Source organism: Peromyscus californicus, unplaced genomic scaffold, assembly GCF_007827085.1.
Source record: "Peromyscus californicus insignis strain IS unplaced genomic scaffold, ASM782708v3 Scaffold_15__1_contigs__length_86483966, whole genome shotgun sequence".
Lineage (NCBI taxonomy): Eukaryota > Metazoa > Chordata > Mammalia > Rodentia > Cricetidae > Peromyscus > Peromyscus californicus.
In genome coordinates this window covers 52,152,346-52,177,609 of record NW_026294447.1, presented here as the reverse complement: position 1 = coordinate 52,177,609, position 25,264 = coordinate 52,152,346, and the positions used below count along the sequence as shown (strand labels likewise).

At 43.2% G+C, this 25,264-nt stretch overlaps 1 protein-coding gene across 1 annotated transcript in view; it reads right to left on the bottom strand.

Moving 5' to 3' along the window:
• The window catches only part of Unc79 (unc-79 homolog, NALCN channel complex subunit), a 245,998-nt gene that overhangs the window by 25,874 nt on the left and 194,860 nt on the right, over positions 1 to 25,264 (bottom strand). Inside the window, 7 exon segments of the mRNA XM_052738842.1 lie at positions 2,197 to 2,301; positions 11,510 to 11,620; positions 14,447 to 14,515; positions 18,094 to 18,267; positions 18,651 to 18,736; positions 18,821 to 18,933; positions 24,441 to 24,479. Of these exon segments, the coding sequence (XP_052594802.1) occupies positions 2,197 to 2,301; positions 11,510 to 11,620; positions 14,447 to 14,515; positions 18,094 to 18,267; positions 18,651 to 18,736; positions 18,821 to 18,933; positions 24,441 to 24,479 (697 nt within the window).

Below are 25,264 nucleotides of genomic sequence, written 5' to 3'. Positions count from 1 at the left end.
CAGACAGACACAGAGGAAGCAGGAGAATAGGTCATACAGAATGAAAGAAAGGTAAAAAGCCTGGAGGCAAAACATAAATGAAGAAAAACAGATTAAATTAAGTTAAAAGAGCTAGTGGGACAAGCCCAAGCTAACGCTGAGCATTCATAATTTATATTAAGTCTCTATGTCTTTATTTGGGAGCTGGTTGGCAGCCCAAAGAAAATTCCAACTACATAGGAGTCTTTGGTATTGCCATCTTATTGAAACACAATTAAGGTATGTCCTACCCTTGGGAAGAATGTAACTTACCCCTCTAGTCCTACCTCATCTGGGATAGAACCCCAGGATAGAGGCGAAAGCTGCACTGGCTTTAAGCCACACCTCACTTTGACTTAACTCATTACTAACTAGAGTGATTTACTCTACCAGTTTTTAGATGAGTTAAGTCAAAATGGCATGATGTTTAATTTTTCTTTTTCTTTTCTTTCTTTCCTTTTTCTTTCTTTCTTTCTTTCTTTCTTTTTTTCAAAAAAGGATGAAACATTATTCACAAAGCTACTCCTCCAGGGTAGGATATCAGTGTTTCTTGAACATCTCTTCAACATGAATAGTTTCTAAACTTAATGATTCAGTGTGTGTGTGTGTGTGTGTGTGTGTGTGTGTGTGTGTGTGTATGTGTGTGTGAATATATATATATGTATATGTATATATATGTATATATATATATATATATATATTGTTTGTTAGTTTGGAAATATAATCCTGGTACTTGGGAGGCTGAGGCAGGAAGCACTGAGGAGTTAGAGTCTAGCCTAGACTACGTGATGAGACTCGGTCTTAAAAAAAAAATCTAAAAATGTCGTATTTGTAATGGCAGACAGACATTCCGAAGTCACTTTTAGAAACGTATACATTCAGCCTTCTTTCTTGTTAACGCAAATTTGTTTTTGTTATTTGTCCACCAAACGGAGATGCGGTAATCACCGTTTTCGCGGTCGCCGTAAGCGCGCACTGCGTAATTGAAGCAGTCACTGATTTTTCCGCTGTCTCGTGACAAGCGCTTATTAGGGCTGACTCATGGACTTCATAGAAACCAGGCCGCAACAGCTACAGTGTGAGGTGCCAGACCCCAAGAAGATCGGTCACACAGACACACCTGCTCAAGACCGGGGGCAGTGAAGGGACATCATCCAGTGCTATGGAGGGAACCCAGGGACCTCAAGCTCGTTTCCTGCCTGTATTGTTTGAAACCTTTCAGTCTCTGGCTACCCGTCATACCAAGCAGATGCTTGTCCTTGGTGACCCAGCTATAAGGACAAGTCACCAATAAGTTTTCCCCTGATCACACACTACACAGGAGGGAATCTCTCCTGCTCACAACTTCTCTCAAGGACTTTCCTTATCTCTTTTTTCTGGCACTAGTCACAGCCTATCTTGGAGGTGTAAATGGGCCTGCCTAGGATGCTGTGAAGGACACTGGAGACAGAGGGCTTGAGCCCCTCACCTGTAGTATCGGGAAAGAGTGATCCTTGTCATTAACTCTCCAGTGCTTGCCTTCAAGGCCTCTGCCTCAGTGGAGTCATGGGAACTGGTTCTCATCTTCCACCCCATGGACTCAGCATACCCTGCCAGTTGCCTGTGTTTGGTCTGGCCCATCCTCACAGACATGGAAGATTCTGGGGCTTGTCTGTGCTGATTGGACCATGCAGGAAAACTTCAGCCTGCAGCCCCACCCTTGGCTCCCTTAGTCCCATCTCTGCACTGTTTAGCAAACTGCCTGCCAACTGATGAATTACACATTTCTTTTCTTGTGTGTGTGTGTGTGCGTGTGTGTGTGTGTGTGTGTGTGTGTGTGTGTGTGTGTGTGTGTGTGGTGTTGGATATCCTTGAGCTGAACTGAGCCAGATATGGGTGCTAGGAACCAAACTTGAACCACTGACCATCTCTCCAGCCCTGAGTTACAAGTGTCTTGATGACAAAAATTATTGTTTTATTCTATATTTTTATCATTCGTAAAACTAGGTCCACACTGGGACAAAAAAAATGACTCCTCTTTTGTCTTTTTTAGCCAGTGGAAGTGCCAAGTGCACTGTTAGAGTGCCACCCCCCGACCTTGACAAAGGCTTTGGCCCCAAGCACGCGCTCCAGGCCTCCGTAGCCTTTCCCCAACACACACAACGTCATGAGAAGGTTTGCAGATGCACGCAGATCTACCTGGACAAGAAGCAGGAGGTTTGTGTCTGGCAAAGGAGACTTGAACTTCAGGGCCTGGAGAAGTTCCAGAACAACACTACGAGACAAGTAGAATTTATCCCGTTCCTGAATAAAACAAAATAGAAGGGGGTCAGTCATTTTCAAAGTTCAATTCACGTGATCTGTGCCAAATAAGCTTCAAAAATTTACAGATCAGAAATTCAAAATGGTGTTTAAAGTGCAACGAGTTTCCTTTCAGAGATAAAATTAAAACTACAAGAAAGAGTCCCGTGTGCAGAATGAGCTCCCTGCTGCAACCAGCACACATCACAGAATGGATGAGGAGCAACAGAATGTCTCTTAAATATCAAAACCACGGGATTTGTTTCTGAGTCACAGGGAGCAGAGTCCAAGAGCTGCACAATCAAACAAGACTAAAGGATACAGAGAGAAGCAGGCACAGCTGTCTGAAAAGCTCCGTGGTCCCTCCAAGACGCTCCTTTTTTGACATGGATGATTTCAAGTGTACAGAAAAGCAGAGAGAATGGGACGCTTCATGTACCCACCATCCCTTTCAATGTTTCCTCCCTTCCTGAAAGTCCTCTCTACTCTGAATCTGCTGCTTATTTTGTGTTTTCATATTTTGACTACACATGCGTACCTCTTTCGTAAAATTGGCTTTTAGCCTTAGTACTCATACACTGTGCATATCTTTTCTTCAACTTAGAATTATTTGTGTTCTTTAATTAGCCCTTGATACATTTAACTCATTGTTTTGAGTCTACAATTTACTAATATTATGTTGTATGGCTGTGCCACAATTCACCAACGTCAATTGTACATTAGATGGACCTTCTTTACTATCAAACACAACACACATGTAGGAGAGTGCACAGTGTGTTAAGTGTACAGTTAAGTGAATTAAAATGGGCTTAGCTCTCAAGTAATGAGCACTTAGGACAGGACAGCACACAGCCAACACCTGAGGAGCTCTGGAGAGCTCTGTATTCATTTTCACCCACTGTATCTGTTTGTATAGCTGGTTACTGTCAAATGTGTGATGAAGGCTTTCTCTTCAAAGTTACATGTAGAGATAATGTGCTTCCTGAACTGTTCTCTTCCCTCATAGAGCCTTCTGCTTGTTTTTCCCTGGTGTGTGTGGCCCACACTGGCTGACCACAACTACCTTAGTACACAGAAAGTCTTGTGGATTTAACCTCAGAGCCAACACTGTGCTGGGTCCAACAAAAACAAGTTTACTCTGGGCGTTCTTAGTCTGTGGTCTATAGACAGAGGTATACACCTGGAGGATGTGGAATCCAGGTCTCCAGTCTGATGCTAGTCTCTCTACCCTCATTAGCTTCTAAAACCACAGCTCAGTCTCTCAGTCACATTATCCACACACTGATCAACATTCCCAGGGGGAAACTGGCCTTCAGGGCCAAGTTCACCACCCTGCAACCTGCAGGGCCAGGCTCACCACCCTGTGGAACTCAACTAGGCTCACCACCCTGTGGCCCCTGGCCTCATGATGTCTGTATATTTGCTAACATATTGATGCTTCCAAGAAGCTTTAAAGAAAATAGCTTGTTCATTTTTTAAAAATTCAATTATTAAAAATCTGTGTGTGTGTGCGTGTGCACACACACTCTGCCCTGTGAATGCAGGACTGCACTGCCGACAACAGCTCAGCTCAGACTGTGGCGTGCTAGTGATTGTGGTCTTCTGTTGTACATACAAAGGCTCTGCTTTTACAGAAATACACGGTTGAGCTGTGGAGAAGACTTTTAAGATTGTCCCACCGTGATTCCTGAGCATGTGCGCACCAAGTGAGTGTACCTCTGAATCATAGAGTTAGAATGTTTGGCTTTAAAATTGCTTTTTCAGCTGCTGAACTATGTTTCATTTTTTTTAAATTGCTGCATAAATTTTAGCTTGGGATTAGGAAAAAATTTCCAACAATTTGAGATGGTCTTGAACATGCTTCTGCGATTTTTGTGCTACATATTTATGCAAAGCGTGGTTTTCAGCCTTGATAGGAATAAAATAAAAACACCAAACAATTCTGAAAAACATTAAAGATAGCATACTACAGTATCAAATATTCTGGCAATATTTGATTCTTTATATAAAAATAAACAAGCAGGTCCAATTCATTAATAAGAATTTTTTAAATAAAAATTTAAAAAAATTTAATGTGTTTGTGCAGGTATCTCTGTGTGGATATGCACCCATGAGTGCAGGTGTCTGCAGTGGCCAGAAGAGGGCATTGAATCCCCTGGAACTGGATTCATAAGCAGCTGTAAACCACCCAACATGAGTGTTGGAACTAACTTGAGTTCTCCGCAGGGGCAAGTATGCATTCTTACAAATGAGCCATCTTTCCATTTCTGAAACCTTCTTTTACCTTTAATAAATGGTAAAAGTGTATGTACACCAAATAATTGTTCTAAAATAAATGTATCCATGACTCATTAGTAGGAAATGTTTGGTTGTATACCAATTTTACAGTCCTGTAGATCCCAGCTGGCTCGCGAGGCTCTCCTTTTAACATACTGATTTGTATTGTTCATCAGGAATTTTTCATGTATGATGGACACTGGTCTGTCATCTCCTTCCCCTGCTGCCCCTGTCCGGCTGGGGTCAGGAGTCTGCTGCCCTCTTAGAATGTTTGGGCAGTGCTCCCTGTTTCTGCCCTCTTAGTGTGCCAGTACAGGTCACTGTGTTTCTAAACACTGAGTGGACATCGTCACCAGAGTTGCAATGGTGTTCATTCAAGGGAGGCTTTGAATTTCCAACTCTGTTTTTTCACCATTTAAATGTAATCAACATTTTCTTTTTCTCTTCTCCCCTGGTTGTTATGCATTATGTTTCTAGAAAACTACCCCGATTGTGTAAGAATTCAAGGTACTGGCTCGAAGTTGGCTGTTTTAACCCACTTTATCTGTGCTGTTTATCACTTTCTTGGTCACCGAGGTTAATGGGTTAGCCACGGGCCCTGTGCTGTGTCGCTCCTCTGTGGGTGTGTGTGATGTCATCTTTGTTACCTCCTTTTTCTTGTCATGTAAGTTGGCCTGTTTAGTTCATTTAGTGTTTCTTTCTTCCTAGTAAAGTACTTAGGACAGGGGGCGGGGACGTGTTCAGCTGGTACACCGCTTGCTGTGTGAGCATGAGGACCTGAGTTCACATCTCTAACATGAATAAAAAAAGAAAAAAGAAAAAAAAGGCAAGCATGGCGGTGTGTGCTTGTCATCCCAGGTCGGTGATCTCTGGCTCACCGGCCAGATCTGTGATCTTCAGCTTCATTGATTGTCCTTGTCTTAAACAAACAGAGTGGTGAGCCAGGGGAAGACACCCACATCAACTTCTGGCCTCCATATGCACATATGTGCACATGTATCTGTACACACATACAAGTATGTAAGGCATTAAATGTGCATCTCCACACGCTGTGGCTATAAAGCTCCATTTTGAAGGTAGTATTTTCATAATTGATACTAAATAGTCTTCTAAATTTTCCTAAACATTCTTTTGATTTTCGATTTATTGAAAAGTATATTTTAGCTGCCAAATATAACAAGGCTCAGGTACTACTACCATCACCTTGTAAGAACAGGGAAAAGTACATACGCCCACACGCATTAACACAGGATTGCAAAGTCTGTTTTCAGAGCCTTGCCAGTCACTAGTCTCAGGTTGTGTGCATCCACTCACACAACCTCCCATGCCAGACATGACTCACTCTACACAGGGGTGCACTCATGCAGATAACGTGGTGGGCTGTGGATCTGACAAGGAGACAGGATCCATGTACCTGAGAATAGGGAGTGGTCAAGAAAAGAATCTCATAGATTTCTCTAAGTAGCTGGGAGAGGATACACCTACCCTTGTACCAGTGGTGTGTGTGGGGGGGCGTGTTTGTGTGTGTGTGGTGGGTGGGTGTTTGTGTGTGTGTGTTTGTGTGGTGTGTATATGTGGGTGTGTGGGTGTAGTGTGTGTGTGTGTGTGTGTGTGTGTGTGTGTGTGTGTGTGTACATGTGTATGCACATTCACTCTTCCCTGTTCACAGGGCTCTGAAGGCTGATAAAGCCAAATTTGCATGAATAGCAAGCACTTCTTCCAACTTATCTAGGGGTAAAGCAGGAAGCCCCAAATATCTATTCTTATCTCAATACTCAATAAAATGTGTGACTGTGAATTTATCAATCTCATTTTACAATTATATTAATTTTTGAGGCTATGTTCTTACTCTACAGAGCTGAAGAATTATCTCATTTTTCTGATAGACTTCCCTCTTTCAGTATACAATGATGTTATAATTCTAACATGAAAATTCTAACTTAAAGTCACCTTACTGTCATTTTTCCCCATTAATATTGTCTACATATCAGCTATTAGTTTTCAGACTTTCTTGGTGTCTTTAGACATATTTTATGTGTGTATTTTACAGATGACATGTAATTGTTTTCTAGTGAGCATAATACACGTTCATTTTGATTCCTGCCGTGTTTGGGGTTCACTTCGAGTTCCTTAACTGAGCTGGCTGCAGCTTCTTCTGTGTCTTTTGTCACGATTAAGTTTTTCATTCCTATTTTAGTCTGTACTTGTTTGGAACTTACATGTTGTATTTCTAGCCTTTGGAGTTTACACTTAAAACGCTGACATGTATTCTTAAGAGTTTAAAGTTACTAGTAATCCCTGTCCTTGTGAACAGGACCTGTGAGAGAGTGCTTTAACTCCAGCCCCCAACTGTTCACACACACACACACACACACACACACACACACACACACACACACACACACATACAGACACACACACACTCACACACAGACATACAGACACACACTCAAAAACAGACACACACACACACATACAGACACACACACACAGACACACATACACAAAGACACACACACACACAGACACGCACACCCTGTATACATATTATTGTTAGGTGGTATTTTATTATCCTTTTGTTTTTCTTAGTTAATATTATTACTATTGTTGCTTTATATTGTCAATGATCACTTAGATTTATACATTTTACTAATTTCTTTGGTAAATTTCCTTCATATATTTAAAAACTTCTTTGTTGGCTCAATTTCCTTCTTATTGTAATACATCTTGAAATATTACTTCAACAAGAGTATATTCACATTTTCAGGGGTTGGGGAGATGTCTCAGCAGTTAAGAGGAAGTATTGCTCTTGCAGAGGACCTGGGTTTCGGTTCCCAACACCCACACTGACCAGTTCATATCTGTAACTCCAATTCTGTAGGATCCAATGCTGTCCTCTGGCCTCCTCCGGTACTAGGCATACACAGGGTGCACATACAGACATGCCGGCACTCACACATACACAGAAAGTAAAAATTAATGAATCTTCAAGGGAATTAATATTTTCTTTTCTTCCTCATGAATACCTCCTTAGCCTCCATTGTTAAAAGATGTCTCAGCTGTAGAGAATTCTAGGGAATAATTTTTCCCTCACATCATCTTAAAGACCTTTCCCACTGGGATCCATTTCCCTCTGGGGTTGCATTGTGCTGCTGTGAGGTTTGCTATTAAGTCTGTTCTCAGAGTGCTTTTCTCTCAGTTACTCTTAAAACATTGTCTTTTTCTTGCTTGTTCCAAATCACAGCTGGTCATAAAATGTGCCTGTAGGAGCAGATGCAGGTGTATGGGTACAGGTGAGTGGATGCAGGTGAGTGGGTGCAGGTGAGTGGATGCAGGTGAGTGGATGCAGGTGAGTGGGTGCAGGTGCACAGGTGCAGGTGACCTGGTGCAGTGGAGCAGGTGAAGGTGAGCGGTTGCAGATAAACAAGCAAAGGTGAATGGGTGCAGGTGAGCATGTGCAGGTGAGCAGGTGGTGAGTGGGCACAGGTGAGCAGGTTCAGGTGAGCAGATGAAAGTGAGTGGGTGCAGGTGAGTGGGTACAGGAGAGCAGATGAAGGTGAGTCAGTACAGGTGAGTGGGTGCAGGTGAACAGGTGCAGGTGAACAGGTGAAGGTGAGTAGGTGCAGGTGAGCAGGTGAAGGTGAACAGGTGAAGGTGAGTAGGTGCAGGTGAGCAGGTGCAGGTGAACAGGTGAAGGTGAACAGGTGTAGGTGAGTAGGTGCAGGTGAGCAGGTGCAGGGGAGCAGGTGCAGGTGAACAGGTGAAGGTGAACAGGTGCAGGTGAGCAGGTGCAGGTGAGCAGGTGCAGGTGAATAGGTGAAGGTGAGTAGGTGCAGGTGAGCAGGTGCAGGGGAGCAGGTGCAGGGGAGCAGGTGCAGGGGAGCAGGTGAAAGTGAGTAGGTGCAGGGGAGCAGGTGCAGGTAAGTGAGTGCAGGTGAGTGGGTGCAGGTGAGCAGATGCAGGTAAGTGGGTGCAGGGAAGCAAGTGCAGGGGAGCTGGCGCAGGGGAGCAGATGCAGGTAAGTGGGTGCAGGGGAGCAAGTGCAGGGGAGCTGGTGCAGGGGAACAGGTGCAGGGGAACAGATATAGGTGAGTGGGTGCAGGTGAGCTAGTGCAGGGGAGCAGGTGAAGGTGAGCAGGTGCAGGTGAGTGGGTGCAGGTGAACAGGTGTAGGTGAGTGGGTGCAGGGGAGCAGGTGCAGGTGAGTGGCAAGGCTGAATCTATACTACTTTTGGACACATTTTAACCCAAGTCATAGAACTGATGATTTTCATTAATTATGGAAATGATAAAAGCCTAGTCTCTTTTTCTACAGATTTACTTAATGTGTATTAGATCTTTTTATCTCTTTGTCTGATTTTTATTTAGATCTGTTTTTCTGCTTTCCTGTGTCTCCAATTCTCCCTTTAAGCTTTGTCTAATTTGCTAGTTAACTTGTGAATTGAGGTTTGTTTGTTTTTGTTTCGAGGTTAGTGGCTATTTTTCACTTTTTATCAAGCTTAAATTAACCTGATTTTTTTCTAAAATGACTAAATCTCTTTCTAGTATTTTTTTTTAATTCTTTGTGTGCGTATAGTATAGAGTAAACTCTGATAGCCCCTGTCTCACAGTCTCCATATTCTTGACAGAAATAATATCACTATTTATTGACTCTACCAATTCAGCCCACGGTAGGTTGTTTTTACTTGGGAAGCATGGAGTTTAGATTACTTATGCTCATCAGTGTTTTAGCCTCAGGAATCATAGTGGGGCTGGGCTGCAGGCTCATCTCTGTAGACATGCCTGAGGTTTGTTTCTGAGCTTCCTTCTGCAGAGATGCCGAAGCCGAGCCACTGTTGCAGTGCAGCATTGGTGTCATGTGACTTCAGCTTGCATGTACTGTTGTTCTCAACAAAATCACAATCATTCTATTGTACCAAAAAAGACCTAGGAGCCAGATGCTGGGGTGAAAGCCTGCTAGCTCAGAGAGGCAAAGCTGACCTTCCTCCTCTGCCATCATCCCCAAAGTCTCCTCTCTCTCCTACTGTCTCAGACAAGTCTCCTCCAACTCAGTGTCCCTCCCTTTTATTTCCTGGGCATCTCTCTCTCCGTCCTCCTGACTCCCTCCTTACTCTCTATGGTTTTTTTTCTTGTTTACTTCCTGTCAACTGGTTGCTTCCTCTGCCTCTTGACCAATGGTTGACTTCACTTAATCCTATTTACAATATTCAAGCAGAAGCTCTTGGATTAAAGGTGTGTGCTAGGGTTGAGCCACACCACAACTAGAAACAGGTTCCTCCAGTAAATAACACAATCTTGAGGTTCACAGTGTGATCAAATATACTGCAACAAGGTACTGTAAATTCAAACCATTAATCTTTTCAATGATCAGCTATGCTTACTAATTCTCAAGGGACATCATATTCTTCCTCCGTTCAGAAGCTAAAACACATAGCATTGCTTGTCACTGCTACGTTACAAATGTATTCCTCTGGAGCTACCCTTTTACCCAGGGTATAGCTTTTCAATGGTTCTGACCTCCTGGGGGAGATGACTTGGCTCCAGCTCCTGGCATGGAACTGTCGTAAAATCATCATCCCCTTTCCTTGTGTGGACTTCAGCACTCAACCCACCCCATTGCTAAGACAGTGACCCCCTACACAGACCTGCTTATGTGCTTACATTTGGTTCTCAATTCCTTCTTCTTTTGCCCTCTGTCATTCTTATAATATTAATCGTACACTAAAAGTAAGCATCATAAAAATATTTTAAAAGTAAGTGTTATTATATTTCACCCAGAATCCTAGTCTTTTCAGTGGGGGTGGTTCTGGATTTTCTAGACTGCCCAACTTCCAAGAAAAGATGCCACTAGGACTTTATGCATTCTCCTGTCTTTTCACTGGATTACATAAGGAGACGCTGTTAGATACCACTACTTTCAAATAAAAATAAAGCAATTTGCTGTATTTGGTGCTATATTGTAAAGATACACTCTTTTAAGCATAAAAGAAAAAGAGGGTTAAGTTACTTTTCAAAGGGAATGTGCAAGGGAAAAAACTTGAGAGGTGGAAAATGTGTGCTCCAGGCAGGCCAGTAAGCGACTTAGAACGTGCAAGGCCGGAGAGGAAATTATCCTGGAACACTTAACATGGCAGAGTGGATGCACGTTGGTAAGAAAGATGACCGCAGAGCGTTTTATAAATAGAATGAAAGCTTTGTTGTGAAATGAGAGTTTATGGGGGGAAATAAAGGGCTCATAGAAGGAGGGGACATAAATAAAGAGCATTCTGAATGTTCCGGGGGGGGGGGGGACTCACAGAAACAGAGGCCCCATTGAAAACAAGCTTAGGACACTGGGCCTTGGAACAGAGCATTTGCAGTGTCCCCAGGATGGGAAGGAGCCACTTTCCCTGATGCCTGCATTTCCACGAGGCCAGCGCCTGCTGGCTCCGAGAAGGTGGCCATATCCACTGGATAGGACGTCCTTTTCCATTTTCTCAGGCTTGGGGAGAGAGGTGCTAAAACCAACCCAGAGGAAGGAGCCACGACTAAGATTCTCCTCTCAGAGGCCAAGAACCCATAGCTGGGGACATAAACACGGGAGCATTAAGGAGCACTCTAGAAGCTTGTACAAGTAGCGAGCTATTTTTTCTCCTTTGGCTATAAAAAAAGGACACACAGTGGTGGTCTGCCCACTCATGAAGCTATAATAAACTTGAAAAGGTCTTTATGAGGTCACCTAGACCATTAACTCGCTCAAAGTGCCTCTTGTTTTCTAAACCGTGTGACCTCAGTCTCCAAAGCTGCACATTACAGAACCAGTAAAAGTATGCATGTGTGAAGCATCCAACAGGACTCAGTATAGCCAACCACTCATTTTAACAGTAAAGCAGCTATGCTGATGTGGACTTGATGCTGCTATCTCTGGGTTCCTGGGAACACACAGGGAGGTTTACCTTAGTGAACGCTCGATAACACAAGCCACACAGCTCCACCAGGTAGGCCAGCGTGAAGACAGCATTCTGAATGACAAAGCTGAGGAGCTTGGAAAATGGTTCCAACAAACTCTGCAATGAGATTGAAGCCAAATAAATTGCTTATTCCTTCATTTGAAAGAAAGCACTGGTCTTATTACACTTTAACCGCTAAGAGTTGTTTGTTAGAAATCTGATGCAAGGTGCTATTAATGGCCACTCTGTTGGTCTAAGAAATCCACACATAATTCAAAGAGAATGATTCAGTCACTTTATTGCTCAGAAAAATTGAACCCCTTTTCCCGTGTGGCATCATTTATAACCCCCCTAAGCACACTCCTGTCTTCCTGCTAGGCTAAGCAATCCCGCCTTTGTGAGGCTGTGTTGGGGTCCCCCAATCTGTTCCTCTGAACCCTCAGGTGTCAGGTCCTCAGATTCGTATCCACCAGCTACACTCTGAGAAGTGCCCTATGTGTGTAGCAGCAAGTGCCTTGAGCTCAGACATAGTTCCTGCTGCCCAGCCTCCTGCACATATTTATTAGAGGGATGTTGTCTGTTTCCCCTTCCAAACCCCACTAGGGCTGTTTGAGTCTGGCAGGCTCTCATAAGTCACCCAGAAATGTGTTGTCAGCACCCACTGAGTGTCAGGCAGAGCTTGGCACTTCTGTACTGTTTGTCCTCTTCAAACTTCTCCTGGAGCCCCAGGAGCCAGGAAAGAACACAAGCTCCTGCCTGTGATGCTACTGTTCTTAGTGGGAGTCTTGGATCTTGATAACAGATACAACAATTCATTCTCTTATTGATAATATAAGAAAGTAAAGTGTGATATAATCCTCCAGAGCCATCCATCTTGATAGCCACACTGCAAGTGCCACCTCGGTAAACATGTCTGCATGACATTTTCAGTTTAATGTTCTTCCTTAGCACAAACTTCCAGAAGAGGACTGACCCAATGAGAGGATATGAACATTTCAAAAATATCTACTTTTTGTGTGTGAGTGTGTGAGTGTGTGTTTGTGCCATGGTGCATATGCGGAGGTCGGAGGACAATGTCGGGTATCTATCCTCACCTTCCACCTTGTCTTAGGCAGTGTCTCTCTAGCTGTTTGCCACTGTGCAGCATCCAGTCTTTATGTGGGTTCTAGGGATGGAGACTCGGGTGCTCACACTTACATGCCAAGTGCTTTTACCCTCCAAGCATCTCTGAAGCTCCAGGAATAAACTCACTTTTAAAGATTTATTTTATTTTTACGTGTGTGTGTGTGTGTGTGTGTGTGTGTGTGTGTGTGTGTGTGTGTGTCTGTGTATGTCTGTGTAGGTATCTGAGGAAGCCAGAAGGGCATCATAGTCCCTGAAGCTGGAGTTACAAGGGTGTGAGCTGCCTGAAACCAAACTTGGGGTCTACAAGAGCAGCAAGTACTCTTAATTATGGAGCCTTCTCTTCAGACCAGATAAAAAAACTTTTTGAGGGGCTGGAGAGATGGTTCAGCAATTAAGAGAACCGACTCTTCCCCTAGAGGTTCTTAGTTCAATTCCCAGCACACACATGGTGGCTCACAACCACGGGTAATGAGATCTGGTGTGGTCTTCTGACCTGCAGGGACACATGCAGGCCTAATATTGTATACATAATAAATAAATCTTTTTTTAAAAAAGAAACTTTTTGAGATTCCTTTTGTATTTACATGAAAATCAGTTCATTACCTGTTCTTTGCCCCCTGAGAATGAAGGTGTTATTGGACTCTTCTACAGAAACCTATACTGTTCTTTTTATGTAGAAAACCTTAAGGAAACATTGAGATGGTGCCTGTAGATAGAAAGCTATATTCGGGCCTATTTGGAAACACTTCCATCTAAATAGCAACTGATGGGCAATAGGACACAGCAGAAAAACCTGGGAATTTGTTCTCTCATGACCTATATCCAAGTTTCAGGCCATTGACAAACTAGCTACGACCTTGACCAGACATGTTGCTTCTGAGTCTATGTCTTTATCTGTACAGGTGCAGACTAGTTCATCTCTCTTTGCAAATTGATGGCATGAACTGTGACTCTGTGAAAATGTAAAGGTAAACAGTTATAAGAAATGTGCATTGTTGGCAGATGAGCTGGTAGTTATGCATCACCATAATACAAGCTCTTGTACTGCTGCACAGAAGACAGCCAAGATATGTGAGCAGGGAATGAGACACAGTCATGAACATCCCACACAACTCATGGTCTTACTGGGGAACCTGTAGGACACTGTAGGTGTTAATACTGAATGCTTGATCAAAAAAGTGCTTCCTACAGATAAAATAAGTATTTGGGAGTTTTAAATGGGGCTTTGAAGGATGAAGTGTGGGTTCACACTGACAAGGGTTTAAAGTATGTCAGGCAAAGGAAAGAGCTTGAGCAAAAGTGAGGATCTCAAACTCAATAGGATTCTATGTGTAAGGCATGAGGCGCAATACAGGATCATTCAACAGAAGGTGTCTACTGTCTTCATGAAGATAGTGACACTAACCTGAAGATGCATGACAGGCTTGGAGGGGCGGGACAAGCAGCAGAGATTAAACTGGAAAGGTGGGCTAGTGAGAAGGGATGAAATTGTATGCTACATCAAAGAATTTAGATGTTATTCTGAAAGAAACCAGAAGTCATCAAAGACTTTTACCTAAGGAACCAACACAACCCTACTCAGAAGGCTCAGCTAATTGGTAATCTGGATGGAGCGGTAGGCTTGCCCCAGACCAGGATGAATGGTTACAAATGGTAACATTGCAGTGTGTTAGATGCTGACCCAGCACGTTGCTAAAGGGAGTCATTCTGTAAGCAGCAGCCATGTCTTCAGTATTGCTGTCTTCCTGTCTTTCAGTTAGAAGGTAATCAAATAACCAACCAGGCAGCTTTTCTGAAACATTTTTTTTAAATACATACCCTCGTGGCATTGGTAGAAGGGATCTTCAAGAGGCAAATCATAATTCTCAAACTGGAATCTAACGAACACTGTGGACAGATAGGAAAAGGTAAAGATCAGCTTCCTTCTCGATGTTTCTTTTGTTTCAAATATTTCCCGCAAATATTTTGCAAAAAGCTGTGGAACCAGGGAGATGGCTCCATAGTAAAGGGCTTGTCACACAGGCATAAAGTCCCAAACTTGCTCACAGAACCCATGTGAAAGAGCTGGGTGTGGGGGCCATGAAAGCAGGGGCATCCCTGGGGCTCACTGGTCAGCCAGCCTGGCCAACTCAGTGAGCTCTAGAGCAGGAAGAGAGCCTGTCCCCAAAACACAGTGGACTGTGCCTGAGGAGTGATACCCAATGCTGACCTCTGGCCTCTATATGCCTACATACCCATAGGGATTCACACACACACACACACACACACACACACACACACACACACACGCCCATACACACACAAGTCTTACTGTAATCACCTCTCTATTTCCTATGTCTATCAAAAACAATTGTTTTCAGATTTAAAATCTTTAATGAAACAATTATGCAATATTAAAATAATTATTAAGTAAATTAAATAAACACAGCTCTGAAACTATTTCTCAAAGATATAGTTCCAGAATTAAATGATATAGAAAGTTGGAAAAAGAACTAGATGGATGGATGGATGGATGGACAGGCATATAGGTAGATGGACAAGTGGCTAGAAAGATGGACAGATAGACACATAGGTTAAGAAGGCAGATGTTAAATGTATACCAGTCTAAAGAAGTATAACTAAAAGTTAGGAAAAGCTATCTTAGAGGAAAACCTAATAGAAATCATTGGTCCAAATAAAAACCAATTTCATCGACCTTCCTCTGGGATTTGTTCTTATTTTAATTTTTCACAAGGCTAAGGATTAATCCTGGTCCTTGTGCATAGCAAGAAGGTGTGGTACCACTGAGCTAGGCCTCCCCAGTTCCTAGGTGGGAATTCACCTTCCCTTTGTCATGAAAAGACATGGCCCAGAACCTGGAGAAAAGCAGCAAGACTTCTCTCTAACATCTATCTGAAGAGAAAAAAAAAACACACTTTGCAAGATTCTAGGTCAAAATATTCTTTGAAAATCCCTGAGTTTTCAGGGGTTGGGAGGAAATTGGCAGCACAAACATCGAGCTGTCATTTACTATTGCGAGCGTGTTATCACAGCCACGGACCAGCCCCTACAACTGGACAATGACCCCCTTCAACACAGTATAAACTAAGCCGAAGGGTCTCCTCACAGATCCCGGGACCTGCGGCTTGTCTGCCACCTGGCCTCTCTCCCACCAGTCACAGCCCTCTGGCATTAGCAGGGACAGTGGTGCACACTGAAGTCTGAGATCTCCTTCAGTGACGCATCTCCAAGACAAACAGCAAGATTTTCAGTGGGGAATATTTCCTAAGAGATTAAGGACGAAACAGGTTCAGTTTTTGGATCTGACTGAGGAGGGAACTTCCTTACACAAATCCTGACAGTATTTTCTAAGATTCTTACAAAAGAACCTCGGCCTGTTTAATATGCCAACGCCCTTCAGAAGTGACATTTACTTACTTTAAACCAGGAGCTGAAAACCAGCTGCTGATCAGGCCAAACCCTGGTGACTTAAAAACCAGGAAATGTCATCTTAGGGGGGAAAAGAGGCAGGGGGACCCATATGCTGAGGCTTGTTCCCGTATAACTACCACCAGCAGGAGTGGAAGGACCTCGGCAGGGGCTGTGCATTAACACTGTCAAGGGCCTCAGTTCTCCTCATTTTCCTACCTTGCACGGCTCTACTCATTAACCTTTTGGCCAGGTTCCCTGCAGGCACAGTTGATTGTCAGGAATTCGCTTACCAGTTGTTGACAGCAGCAGCGCTCCCTGCTGGTCAGTGTCCGAGTTCAGCCATTTCACTATTACATTGGAACCCATGCTTCTGAATGTTCCTGGCTCATCAGCAAAGGATGGTCTAAGGGGGTGTGTACTTGGTGTGTGTGTGTGTGTGTGCGTGTGTGTGTGTGTGTGTGTGTGTGTGTGTGTGTGTGTGTGTGCACATATGGATGTTAGAGAGAAATCTTTGGGAGTTCTCTCCATCCACCACGGGGGACTTGGGAATCAAGCTCAGACAAGGCTTGGTGGCAAGCACCCTTCCCTGAGCAATCTCACTAGTCCAGGACTAGTCCTCTTCACTTGGACTTATTCATCTACTCTAACTTGTGGGCAAACAGGTATCACAGAAAGAGGTGATAAAGGAGCCTTCTTGTTGCTCTGCTTTGCACAGTTACTTTGAACCCTAAGCAGCACTCAGCAAGCGATAGGCTCTGAATTACCATCCTCACAGCATCCTTGTTAGCATCCGCCAGTGCGGCAACAGTGACTACCACGGTTAGTTGACCTTTGCAGCATGTTGCATACATGCACACATGCAGAAGCACCAACATGTGACTTCACTGGTCAGATGAACAAGTGATTCATTTTTGTTTCAATTTAAATCATTTTATCTGTGAGTTGCATTTAAAAAAAAATAACAAAATTCTAGTGGAGCGAGGTTCAGAGGACTATCTCTGACAAGGCTAGCTACCTCCTGGCCCCTGGCTCTAGAGACACAAATGTCCACACCTTTCCTGCTTTATCACAGTGTACAGTTCTGCTATATAAAGAGCACCAGACTGTGAGTCAGGAGATGCGGTCTCTAATCTCCCCACCCTGTGGAGCTTTACAAATTACACTACTCTCAATTTGCAACTCCTTGTTCGACATACAAAAACAACACGTTTTATTGGTGTCTCCAGCTTTAACAGGATAGGCTCCTGGGTTTGGTTTGGTTTGGTTTTGCACTTAACAGGACCATATGATGATAATGATCCTTGGACCACAAGATTAACCAGTTAGGTAACACAATATCACCTTCCCCACCCCGTGTGTGTGTGTGTGTGTGTGTGTGTGTGTGTGTGTGTGTGTGTGTGTGTGTATTCTTCCCAGGTGCCTTGTGTTGATCCAAACACTAAAAGCTGTCCTGTAGAATATCGTCTTGGTCTTTCCTGAACATTACTAGAACATTATCCAAAACCACTTGTCACTTAAAATAATTCTCTAAAACTAACACTTTACCTGTGTCTGGTAAATTAACTAAAATTTAATAATTTTAAACAAAACTATTAATTCCCTTGCCTATTTGATATCCACTCGAGAAAAAAAAAAAAAACTTCTACATTAAGACAATCCAAGGTTCAGTGGTAGAATGTTACTCAGCATGCACAGGATGCAGAGTTCTAGCCCCCTCACTAAAAATGAAAACAAAAACAAATTTAGAAAGAAAGACAGATAGACAGAAAGACAGACAGAAAAGAACAAACCATAGTCTACCGGCACCCTTTTATTCAACTAAAAACCATGTGGTCACTGGGTAGCTTCATTATCAGTGGGTAAAATGTCCACCCCCGCTGCTGACAACTTGTAATGTTGCAAACTGACTGACCTAAACATTCTTACTTCACTCTGGCTGACAGATTTCCCAGCTCTTTGGGATCTGTTGGATCACCTGACCATGCATCATGTGTTGGTCTCTGTAAACAGATGGACAGAGAGCGGTGGAGGCTAAAAACTTGGGCTGTGCTCACCTTCAGAGGTAAAACACAAGGCAGCTTGGCAAAAAATGTCTGAAACTGGTTGCTGATTGTGGTCCAGAGGCTACTAGGAGAATCCATGGGCAGAGCCTCCATGAACGTGGCAATGTTTTCCAAACAGCGTATCATCGCGCCCCCTGCTGGTAAATTCTTTTTGTTATTTAGACCCTAAAAACACAAAAGCATAAGCAATCAACTGCTGAAAGCAGCACACGAATTCATAAAGCTATCCAGTGAAAGTTTGTTTAGAAATCACATATTCACACTATAAACACGCTGGACAGCCTGCTATACAGGCTGATCATCCCAACAGGCAGGAAGAATACAGAAGAAAACCCAGCTACATTTAGAAAAACTGGGCAAAATTTGTGATCTTTAAATCCGTGAGGTAAAATTGGGTCATGAAATAAGAACTATGTAAGGATATAACTGGGGTGGTTAGATGTTTAGAAGACAGTGAATGATGCCTGCTGGAAAGAATCTTCCAGAATAAAGACTGGGGCTATCAATAACAGCAGCAGCTGCTTTCTTCCCAGCAACAGCAAGCCTACCTCCAAGAGTTGACCAAGGGCAGCAATTGAGCTCAGCTCATTGAAGTCCATGAGTGATGTGGCTAAGGTCCGTAAAAAAGTCCCATCTGTAAAGCAAACAGTCAGAGTCAGTGGTGTTTTCAGGGAATGGCCAGGCTTGCAGTGTCTGGGTCCTCGGGGGAGTGAGTTACCTTTGATGGCACTCTGGAACAGCTGGGGGAAGATGCCGTTGGGGGCCAATTGATGGAAGATGCAGCGGAGGAACTGCTTGGCCACACCTGCCGCGTTGCCTGGAACCATCATGCTGCATTCAAACACAGAGGAGAGAGACATAAGCTGTGGGCCAATGAGCATGGTTGTGGAGTGACTTAGAGTTCAGGCTTTGAACACCACAATTTTATGCTATATCTCACCATTTCCCTCAGTGAGATGAAATTACCCATCGTCAAACCTAGTACTTCATAACAATTTTTTTAGACAGATCCATGAAGTTGCAAAGTGAAAGCAGAATTATTCCAGGTCTCCCAAAGTACAGCTGAGTATTCCAAAGCCAGTGACTTGCAAAGGTCACGTGTCCAGAAGTGGGCGAGCATTATCAACAAGGTCATACTAAGGAAGTGCAATTGACCAAGAGAGAGAGTTGCCCTGAGGGAAACACAGTGTGGTCTTCTTCACTTCTTTTGGGAGACCTGGGATGTGTTCTTGGAGCATCTGAGCTAGTACTTGTGGTAAAGACTGACTTAGGCAAGGCTTCCCTTCGCCTACCATACACTCCCAAGTGGCAAAAGGGAGCCAGGAGTTTTCTGTGGTTCTGCCTTATAGACAAAGGCACCAGAGAGGATAGTTTCTGAGGTAGTTGGGTGGGAGAGTAAGTTACCAGAAGGAAGAAATCAAAGATCACAACTGGATGAAGAGCAAGAAGTTCTCCTAATCTATCAGCTCTGACCTCATGATGCCAAGTTCAAAGGTTTATACCAAAATGGCCTTCTGGGGAAACAAAGCCCCAAACTTACAACTAATTTAAGAAAACAGAACAAGGGAACCTTTCATTGTTTCATGAGGCTCCCATAGCCCTAAAACTGACATCAGAGAAAGTGCTATCTAAGTAAATAAATAAAAGCAAAGAGGGAACAGAGAGAGAAAATGCAGACCAGTATTCCTCTGTGTACTGAACCCAAATGTAGATTACAAGGATAATATATCATGACCCAGTAGGGCTTATCCATAGAATATCAGAAAAATTTCACAATCAGTGTAGTGGCTGGGGAGAAGGCAAGGAAGAAAACCAGAGTTCAGATCCTCCACATGGGCACAGTGCTGCCTATAACTCCAGCCTCAGAAGATGGAGATGGGGGAATTCCCCAAGTGAGTAAGCTTTCTCTCCAGACTAGTCGTATCAGCAAGCTCTGGGGCTTGATGGAGAGCCTGCCTCAAAGCATAAAGTGAAAAAATGACCACGGAAGATTCCTGATATCATCTTTGGATCTCCACATGCCAATGCACACACAGCTGCACACACGTATACCCCACACATGTACACACATACTATACACATAAAAAGATACAATACATTAAAATAAAGAAAAAACACACGATTTTAAAAAACTAACATATTGGAAATAGAAGGAAACATCCTCAATTTTTAAAAAATGTGTCTGTGAAAAAAACATGGCTAACATATAACCAGAATGAGATGTTGAAGGCAGGAAACAGCAAGACTGGCCACTCCCACATCTCTTCCTGTGCAGGTGGGTCCACCTACTGTGATAAAATAGTAAAAAGACAAAAATCAGAGAGGAAATAGTAAAACTCATTGTTTGCAGATGCTACGAAGTTTTGCCAAACAAAATAAAAAAAACCCTAAGGAGTCTACCAAGGAACTTCTAAAGCTTGTGTGTGAATTCAGCGAGGACACAACAGTAATCTAGAAAATCCAATTTATCTACCAGGAAAAATTTGTAAATTATTTTCTTCACAGTTCAATTGACATTGAAATTAAAAAGCATAAAATTCTTAGGGATAAATTTAACAAAATGTAACCAAAGACTTACAAAACCACTACTAAACACTGCTTGAGGACTGGCTTGACAACTCAGCCAGGACAGCATTTGCCTTCCAAGGTCAAGGATCTAAACTTAAACCTGAGTGTCCTGGAAACCAGGAAAGGTGTGGTAGTGTGCACCAGGAATCCCGCATTGGGGAGGTGAAGACAGGGGATCACAGGGGATCACTGACCCGTCTAGTCTAACTGGTGAGCTCTAGACCAATAAGAGACCCTGTCTCAAAGGAGGTGGACAGTATTCCTAAGGATGACACCCAAGGTTACTCCACGCCTCCACTCGTGTGCATACACATCTACGCACACATTTCAAAAACATGGCTGAGAGAAATTTAAAACATAATGAAATGGAGATATATGTCATGTTCATTATTTGGACAATCCAGCATTTTTCTATGAGTAATTCCCAAATTGATGTACACTTTCCATTTCAGTAAGCATTTTGTCTAAACAAGGCAAAGCTTTGGTGTGGTGTGGGTGTGGTGTGGGTGTGGGTGTGGTGTGGGTGTGGTGTGGTGTGGTGTGGTATGGTGTGGTGTGGTGTGGTGTGGTGTGGTGTGGTGTGGTATTGACACCTAATATCTCAGCACTGGGGAGACAGAGGAAGGAAAATCCATCCAGGGCTCACACAAGACACTGTCCTGAAAAGCCAAGGGGGTGAAAAAAAGAGGAACTAATTTGAAAATTTAAAAAAATCTAGATATCTAAACAAAGCTTTAAAAAAAAAGACACTAAAGAAGAGGGCCCCGATATCTGTTGCCAGGACTCACCACTGTAATCTGGATTGTGTGGCACTCAATCATTGGTTCTCAACATGTGGGTCACGACCCCTTTGGGGAGTCAAATATCAGATATTTACACTACAATTCATAACAGTAGCAAAATTACAGTAGTTATGAAGTAGCAACGAAATAACTCTATGGTTGGGGGTCACCACAACATGAGGGACTGTATTACAGGGTGGCAGCATAGGAAGGTTGAGAACTGCTGAGTTAGACTGAGGATTGGCATAAAGACTAAAGGAACCAAGTGGGAAGTCCAGACAGCTACCATCTGTGGTACTTGGAGTTTACAGCAACGGGCCAATGAGGAGAGGAGTCTTTAAAACAAGAGGTGCTAACATAGCTGGGCATTTGACGGGAATAAAAAGAATGTCCCTACTGCAACCCAGCACTGTATGTAAAATTTCATTTTGATGGATCACACTAAGTGCTAAATCTAAATGCTGAAGTCATGACGTGCCCGGGAGAAAACAGCAGAGAACATGCATGAGTTGGAAGTAGACACGTTTTCTTAGCTAAACAATAAAAATCCATAACCACACACACTTTGAAGCTTGGATAAATTAGACTTCATCAAACTTAAAAACTTGTCAGCAAATTATAGCATCAAGAAAATGAATGAGTAAGCTCAGCATGAGTAAAGATATTCTTAAAACGTATTTATACAAAGAAGTCCTACAACAACAGAATTAAAAGAAAACAGCATGATTAAAAAGATGTAAAAGATTATTTAAATAGACACTTCAGGAAGGAATATATAAAATAGTTGATGGACACTTGAAACAATGTTAAAAGGAAGATGCAAATTCAAACTACAAAGAGATAGCCACCACAAATCCACTCCGTCTCTACAGTTAAGAATACCAACAATGTCAAAATCTGGCAAGGATGTGGGACAGCCTGAAGTCTCACTGATGGTAGGAATATAAAATAATACAGCATCTTACATAAGAGAAGTAGCATAACCCTCATTTAATGTTTACTTATGTGTCTATGTGTGAGTATGAGCACAAGTGTTCAGATGCCCTCAGAGGTCAGAAGTCAACTGGAGTTACAGGCAGCTGTGAGCTGACTGACATGGGAGCTGAGAAACAAAGGCAGGTCCTCTGGAAGAGCAGCAAGTGCCCTAACTGATGAGCCATTTCTCCAGCACAACCATTTTTATACAATGTGTATATATTTACGTAAGAGAAATTCTGATTTCTTATCTTAAAAAAAATCAAACCATATATCATGTGACCCAACAATTCCATTTCCAAGGGAAATAAAGTATTTACAAAGAACTTTGTATAAGAATGTTCACAACAGCAAAGGAATCACACCAAACTGGAAATAATCCAGATACCCTGATCCGTGGTCAGCTTTGACAAAGGAACAGACTAAGAGACAAGCAAGCAACAGCATGAACAACCCTCAAAGCATGGTTACCTGCAGAAGCCAGACACAAAAGACCACAGGCCACAAAATTCAACTCATGCAAAGCTCTACAGCGGGCAAAAATTAACCTACACTTGAAGAAAACAGTGTTTCCTTCCATGCATGGAGGGCAGCTGGAATGGTGCAAGATGGACCTTTCGGGAGTCATGGTTAAGTTCTGTGTCTTGACAGGGCCTCAGGTATGCAGGTAAAGCCACCTGTTAACACTCAGAGGATAAGTATTTGTGGTTTGTGTATTTCCTTATGTCAATTTCACAAAAGAAAAGCCACACTAAAGTACTATATGGTGTCTGTCAACAAGAATGCATTATACACTCAAACTCTGCTAAGGCAGAGGGTCTCCAGTGTTTTAAGGCAAAGCATGCTGGCCCTCCCTTTTGTACCCTGCGCGTTCATTAAAAGCTAAACCCCTTGCAGTGACCTCCATGGCGCTACCTGGCCTAGGTTCCTCCATCTTTTCCATTTCATTTTCTACCAGGCTTTCCGTGTTCACTGAAGCCACATTGGTCTGTCTCCAAATTTACCACCCTCTTTCCCGACTGAAAGCCCTTATCCTCTGCTGTGCCCTCTGCTGGGGTATTCTCTCCATAAACTGCTGTGTAGACCACTCTCCCCACCTAGATTTTGTTTAAATAGCACTTCTTCCAAGAGGCTGTCCTTGGCCATTATGTCTACAGTACTACTTCTGGGCCTCCTCTATCACCTGGAATTAATTAATTAATGTTCACAACACATTGCAGTAAGTGATATTCAATCACACTGTCAATTTCTTACTGGTTAATTGCTTATTTTCTGCTTCTTCGACTTGAATGTAAGTTCCATGGAAAACAGGATTTGACATTTAACCACTCTGGCCAGCTGGGCTGGGCACTAACTCTGTAGATAGTCACTGAAGGGTCTCTAACAGTACACGGCAGAGAGGAGACAGGAAGGTCCCTGAACTCACTGGCTAGCCATGTTAGCCAGCTGGTGAGTGCTGGGTTCAAAAGATAAGGTTGAGGAAGACACTTGACATTGACCTCTGACCTCCACACTCACCGCACATACATGCACACCCACGAATGAATCAACACGGGAAGAATCAACATTATGGGAGTCTATTTTCTTCACAGCACGTAGCACAGTTACTACGCATTTTTGTGACTATTCATTCACGTTTGCTGCCTTGGTGAGAATGAAAGCCCACCAAGGCTAGGGATCATTCCAGTTGTTGCCTTTATGAGCTGAAGCAGGGCTCAGGTGCAGCTCTGCAGTAGAGCTTTTTCCCAGAATGCTTGAGGCCCTCAGTTAGGTTCCCAAGATAACACACAACAAAAACTAAAAACAACAACAAACCACTTAACTAGTGCAAGTTGGGCTTAAAAGTACTTGTTGACTAAAATGAGTGAATGTGTAAATTCACAAATCCGATCAGAAACCAGTGAAGCAACAGTGGACCAGCAGCTTCTTGGAGAGCACCTGTCCGTGGCCATGTCAGTGCCATGTGGACATGCACAGAGAGAAAGAGAAATGAGACCCACTTGAGGTTCTTACCTTTCCGCTTGATTAGAAAAGGTGGTGCTGGATGCAAGCCTAGGAAATAAAGTAAACAGTCACACAGTATCTTAGCTTTCCCCGGTGAAACTCATTAGCCTTGAGCTAGGGTTGTGGTTCAGGTTTGGGTGGCGAGAATACAGCTACTGGCAATACCTTCGATGGGCATCAGAGGGTGCACTACGAGGTCATGTCCAGCGTTACACTCAAACCCACTCTCCCAGACCTGTCTTCTGTGTCAGTCACAGATTCCCAAGGAAAAGTTTACTGTTGCCCACCCAACCTGAAAAAATGGCAGTTGTAGTGCAGTTGGACAGACACCAGAACCTGTCATCTAGTGACCCCTGCATTAACTCAATTTCATTTCTCTGTCACCGACCTTTGAAACCTGACTCCAAGCGAACCACACATTGAAAATACAGCCCTCTACCACAACAGAACAGACAGCAGAGGAATCCTCAGCTTGCTGTTGAGTTGGAGTGGTGAGAAGGGAAAACTGCCTTTTGGAGATGAAAACTATGAATTAAATATGCAAAACTGACCACATTTTGAAAACTATAGTGTGCCTCCTTGGCCATGGACATATGCTCTCTCATGACAGAGAATGAACCAAATCGGTGGATTCAAAAGCACATACTATAATCTGTAAGTTACTGAAGACACCAGGAGAATGCTACAAACTATTTTAGTAGAACAACTGAAGGGACCAAGAGCTTCGGAGAGGGATGGTGGCTCCAGCAACTGCCATAGCAATATCGTCCCCAGCTGCCTTGGCTGAAGGCCCTTATGCTAAAGATTTTACGATGGAGAAAGAAACGTTGGCA